Source organism: Opisthorchis viverrini, assembly GCF_000715545.1.
Source record: "Opisthorchis viverrini unplaced genomic scaffold opera_v5_119, whole genome shotgun sequence".
Classification (NCBI taxonomy): domain Eukaryota; kingdom Metazoa; phylum Platyhelminthes; class Trematoda; order Opisthorchiida; family Opisthorchiidae; genus Opisthorchis; species Opisthorchis viverrini.
The window spans coordinates 165,217-171,414 of NW_008751775.1; the positions used below are offsets into that span (position 1 = coordinate 165,217).

The following is a 6,198-nucleotide window of genomic DNA, read 5'->3' on the forward strand; positions in this document are numbered from 1 at the left end:
ATTAAATCCCTCTCAGTGCAGCAAACATGGCCAGGGCTATTTAGGTAGACTGGTTTGCGCAAGCGTGGAAGGCCCACAATCGATCGCATACTTTCAAACCAGTTTTCATCACGTGGATGAGACAGTGTTGTGTCAAATGCTAATATTCACTCTTGATCATCCACACCAACTGCTGTTCGTGAGCTCTCAATTCATTCTCACCTGCGGTGAAGCGCCTCCTTCTTTTAAATACTAGTTTGCACTGAATTTGACTGGATTCGGCTGTGGTTGGTCTAAAATCTGAGCCCTATCCTGCTGTCTGCTACAGACTAGTAAACAGACAGACAAACTGAGTTCTCGACTGAGTAACTGAATAAATGAATGAATGAATGGATGAATGAATGAATGCGCGCCTGCCTGCCTGCCTGCATGCATGCCTGCCTGCCTGCCTGCCTGCCTGCCTGCCTGCCTGCCTGCCTGCCTGCCTGCCTGCCTGCCTGCCTGCCTGCCTGCCTGCCTGCGTACAAGAATGACGAATTTGGGTCATTCTCCGCGTATCCATCACATTGTAAATAACGTGCCTCTGTTCTGCATTACAGCATTCGTTAATTTGATGTAAACTGTTTAAATTAGGAATGGTTCACAGTGCAACAGAGATGTTCCCACAATTAGATCGGACTAAGAAGACTCATTGGGACTGAAAAAGCCAACGTCAATAGACGGACGGGTCCTGTTTGATCATATCAAGTGGAAATCGCCGGAAATTTCGTTCACCAAAATTTCAGCCACAAGCAAAGTTAGACCTGGATTTTACGGGCTAAGATGCAGACAGTGATTACAGACTGCTGAATACTCCCACCTATCGCTCAAAAGACGTCAAGTTCTTGCGATCCTCGTCCTAAACTGATGCATCAGGATCTACGAAATAGTATCTTCATTTGAAATGACAATAAAGTTTAGCGAAATACACAAACGAGAGGTTCATCTGGGTTCCAGGTGCGTTTCCCTCAAAGCCAGATTTGTTTGAAAATTAGTGTATTTCGCTAATTTCGTGCTATTCGGCTTCAAGTAGAGCAAAAGGCTGACGGAAAAAGGGGGGCTGCGCCTGCCTGATGACCCCCAAGAAGGGCGAAACCGGTCTTGCGCTGTCGACGAATTTTCAGCAACCTTATGAGTAACTGTTGTGGACCACAGTCGCTCAATGCCTTCTTATTACCGTGAACCCCGGCCTGGATAGCCAATTGTTCGCTTGGTGCGCTTGACCAAACCAGAAAAATCAATGAACATGCGAGTCAGCTGCTCTGTTGATCACTGTCGCGTACAAGCGGGTCAGAACAGCGATACTAAGAATAGAACTCATCTGTCAAGGGCGAGTGAAGAACAACCAATGAAAACTGCCTCAACAAGAAACGGTTATTCCATTGGCAGTTATGTAGTCCCGTTACAGTCGGAGCTGGTTCTCCATGGAAAGTGTTTTTCGCATGGTTCAGCCTTAAAGACAGTTAAAATACTGAAGTATTTCCTCAAGCGTTATACTGCACCCAAGGTCACTAAAGACCCTTCGATAAGCCGCCACCAGTTTCGCCGTCCCTTTGATCTCTCAGGTGAACATGGTCCTTTTTGATGAGTCCCAAGAAATTTGAATCTGATGGTAGGCTTTCAAGGGTTTTTCAGCAACCCTGTGAGTAGTATTAAGCCAATTTACTCTTATGGAACAAAGTTTCCTCAAGGAGACTGTAAAATCGGACGAACAGAACTTAGAAATGTATGGTTAGGAACGAAGTAGCTGGTGTGGAATTCACATAGATCTTTTTTAAGCGTCAAATTAAAATCTCCGTTTTTCGATTACTGTTCCTGCTTTCTGGTTTAGCTTAGCGAGGCGTGTTTATTATGCGCCCTCAAACACTCAGTGATCTATAACTCATCAAGTAACCAGAGCAATTGACTCATCCCTGATATGCACTATAAGTTGGACCGAGAGTTTTCAATGACTCCTGGTGGACTTTCAATGAAGTTGGTGTAAATATGAATGCGAAAGTGCCCCATCATGGTGCGATTGAGGGGTTCACAAAATATCGACCGATAGTAGCAGGCCAGGATCCCTAACAGCCAACCACGTCACGCTTAACCGATCTCACGTGATAAAGGGAATGGCAATGAGTCTACCATGAATCGACTAGAATAGCCTGGACGAACGACCCACTTTGCGTTGTTTCGGTATCCAAACGCATGGAAGTTCACCTTGGTGGTAAAATTCCTCCTGAATACGAGGAGCTTTTGGAACTTTGTAATGAAGATTTCATCTTATAAGAGAAGCCAGTCAATACTGAAAAAACGAGAGGGACTGTAAAGCTGTTTCACTCTCACTGAGAGACATCAGCAGCGCGCATCTCACAAAACTCCAGAGAGTTTCAAATCCGCGGAATCCCGGCCGGCTACGAGCACCTGAGCAGTAGTGTGATTAACTCTCACTCAGTCATCTTTCAAGTACCGGATCCACATCACGTGGTCACACTTGATGACTGGCTCCTCGATCGAAGACTTCTCGGATGGAATTTTCACCCATGGGCTAATCACACTACTGTTCAGCCGTTCGTGGCCAAATGGTTGTGTTCGAACTACTGGCCGGGAGATCACGGATTTGGTGCTCCCTGGAGTTTCGTGAAGTGCACAAAGCTGATAGCTCCCAATAGAGTGGAAACAGCTGTTTTCCTTGGTCTTGAGGATGAATTGACTTCACTCACAGGTTGAAAAACACCATTGGAAAAGTTCTGGACCTTATCGCTGCATTTTCCACTGTCATTTCGAAATCCACGGTGTTGCTTTTGGGAGAAACTCTCCGAAGGGTTACAGAAAGTTGGGTGCCTCCGGGTTTGGCGCGATTGCAAGCGCATCTGTTGAACCTCACTGCGGTTTGATAAAACCGAATAAACGGGAAAATATTTATTGCTACTTTGTCGTTCTCTGTTTGAAGTTATAGTTAGCATTATGCAGACCTGACTGAATTCGGTGTTTCGAGTTATGTTGCTTCTTCCAGGATGTTTTCTTGATGAAATGCCATTGCTTCGAGAATTACCTCCTTATGGAAGGCCTCCGCAATCAATCAATCAATCAATCAATTTATCAGATATAAACCGTGTGCCATAGGCAATCATTGGTTCGAGCTGCTACAGTTTCGATCACCGGAACACGAGAAAGTGGAGGCGAAAGCATGTTTCGTTTGTTCGGGTACGTACGCAGTGAAGATGGTATCTTTGATGCACGAGCGCCACGGACTGCGCGATTGAGCCAATTTCACCAATGTTATTAACCACTGGTGATTTGAGTACCGGGGTCCCCATGGACTTGCCCACCCGAATAAGTTTGCTTATTCAGTCCTGCAGCAATACGACATAAACTTCCTGTTCATCCTGTTTGGAATGATCTACCCGAATGTTAGTTCACTGTTAATGAATTCACTGAGCCTGCCAGACTACGCGAGACAGAGAACCCGGGACACGGCTATATTGTCAGAACAAACGTACAGGGCTTCCGCGTGAGGATAACTAAATGGTCACATATGGTCGTTCGCTTGTTCGTTCTGTACAGCCAATGGCGGTGTTCCGGTCGTGAACAATCTTAGGCCCACTACGCTGGCCGTGTTTGGTGAGCTCCGCCAACTCACCTGCTATCCGGAACGTGTGCGACCGATGGTGACCTTGGGGATGCGTCGTTCTCTGCACATGTCTGAGCGCGTCCTGACACAATGCTAAAGGGTCATTCTCCTCTCTGAATAACCGGGTATCACATCGATTGAAAAGACATATGATGAGCCAACTTCGAACCAGTACAAGATTTTATGCTGATTGATCAGAATCTGCAAGTGTCAGAATCGAGCCCTTTTAACTCGACTCTCCTCACCCCATCACGATCATTCTGGGGGTAACATCTTGAAGAAGACTTTTGGCAGCACATGCGTAGTAATCTTTCTTCGTTACCATTACAGAATGTCTCAGGCTATCATGCCTTTTGACCTATCGCGGACAAAGGAACAGCATTGGGGTTGTGGAACCAAGATCGCAGAGAAGCGCTGTAGGCGCATCTCGCGAATCTCCAAGGTGGCTGTGCCAGTGAATTTCGGTCAATATTTGAAAACTACGCCATTCCGACAAAAAAAGTAACGGGCTGATAATGGTCAATGCATATTCATTTTCTGTAGTCTGTTCCACGTACATGACCGTCCAATTTTCCTGTTCTCCTAGGATTCCGTGTGAACAGCGATGTACTGAAGCGAGTGAATAACTAGGCGTCCAGCTCAAGAACTTTGTTCAGTCGGGCTAAGCGCTGGATCAAAAGTTTGTGACACATTACATTTCACAGGGAATCCGAATGCGGAAAGTCCCATCATGGAACTGTCAACAAGGAAGACGCTGTAGTTTACTCGCGATGTGCATAGTTATTCGAAACTTTCTTCTTTGCGAACTGTTAAATAACTTTAAGCGTTATCTAGAACCTGTGTACGGATTACGCGCGTGGGTAGGTGGTATAAGGTGCAGTTCGCCGGTGAAGCAATTTTTCCCAAGTCTACCCGGGATGACTTTATCACTTTTTCGTTAGACATTATTTTTCTACGTAAACGCCGAAACAGAAGTACAGTGTAAACAAAAAACATATTTGAGAGTAAGCAACTACAAGCCCATCACCATCATCATCGTCGTCATCATCATCATCATTTTAGAACCTTATTCCCTCAAGCAAAAGACGAATATCATGTGATACCTGATCGATAGGGAACACCATTTTTTCTGAACGACGCACTGAAAGCCCAGTTAAAACTAATAGAGGGCAGATTCATCCAAAACTGTTAACTGATCCACTTTGTATATACTGTCGGTAAAATCTAAGCAAAAACTGGTATCTTTTGGAAGCACACCCGCCCAAATGCGTTTGCCATGTGTTGAACTGATTTCACAAAGACTCTCAGAAGGTGTCGAAACGACTTGGGTATCAGCGAATTCCCATTGGAGCCCATTCCGAGCATGAAATCATGGGGCGGTCTGCCGAAATCACTGATGAAAGAAAACACAGATTGGTTATGCACTACTCATGAGGTTGCTGAAAATTCCCCGACATCCCACGACCGGTTTCGTCCTTCTTGGGACTCATCAGATAGGTGCAGTCTCCGAGTTTCCTTCAACCTTGTGTCCTACTTGAAACCACATTGCACGAAATTAGCGAATATACACTCACTTGCAAACTAATTTGGTTTTTCGAGAGACTCTCCCGGAACCCAGCTGAATCTCTCGTTTGTGATGTTTCCGGGGACTGCGCCTACCTGATGAGCACCAAGAAGGGCGAAGCCGGTCGTGGGCTGTCGACGAATTTTGAACAACCTTATGAGTAGTGCATTACGAATGTATTGTGATATCTCGAATATCGTAGCGACTGAAACATGAGGCGGCCCGGTGCAGCACATTCAGTTGCCTGGAAACATCGCAAACGAGAGATTCAGCTGGGTTCCACGTGAATCTTTCGAAAAACCGAATTAGTTCGCAAATGAGAGTATTTCGCTAAGATACTTGTTTGTCTAATACAGTCCGTGAACAATTATCAGTTAAGTTCACCCAGAGAATTAGAAGGCCAGTTCCAAGTTAGTTGCTCACCCTTCGATTGATTCTAATCATAATATCTTTCTGAGTCATCATCACCATTGTCAGCTGTAAGAACCGCGTACTCGTCGTACACTGGTTGTAGCTGCCACAGTTTCGTTTACCGATGATTTGAAGGGGGGTAGGTAGCTGCGCATTGCACGCGCGAGCTGGTAAATTGGTGCATAAATCCAGCACTGTCAGTGGGATGTCAAGTGGGGGGTTGGGGTTGGAAAAAGAGCTATTCATTGAAGGCAATAGCTTGGATGCACGAGCGCCACTGAGGGCGCGACTGGGCCACCGGCTGTGTTGCAGGAGGCCAGCTGAACTGCTCTTCGAAGTGTTCGGCCCATCTCTCTAGTCGACGATTTCGCGAGTGAATTAATGAGCCATCTTTTTCACTTATCGTTTCGCTGACCGTTGCTTTCCTAGGGCCAGTCGATCGTATCAGTTGATAAAGGACACGGCTGTTTCCCGTAGCAAAAGCCTTCTCCATCTCCCGAGCTTTCGATGTCCACCAGAGCTCTCGGTCTTTTCTTAGACTCTTCACTATTTGGCGTTTGAGGGAGTTGCGTGCACCGTCGTACTCGTT

The 6,198-nt window shown here is 46.0% G+C and overlaps 1 protein-coding gene across 1 annotated transcript in view; it reads right to left on the bottom strand.

Annotated features, from left to right (window-relative positions):
• Positions 1–5,215: 5,215 nt before the first annotated feature.
• The window catches only part of T265_05969 (hypothetical protein), a gene marked incomplete at both ends in the record, with an annotated part of 8,988 nt that continues 8,005 nt past the window's right edge, over positions 5,216–6,198 (bottom strand). Inside the window, 4 exon segments of the mRNA XM_009171121.1 lie at positions 5,216–5,351; positions 5,371–5,528; positions 5,622–5,847; positions 5,879–6,150. Of these exon segments, the coding sequence (XP_009169385.1) occupies positions 5,216–5,351; positions 5,371–5,528; positions 5,622–5,847; positions 5,879–6,150 (792 nt within the window).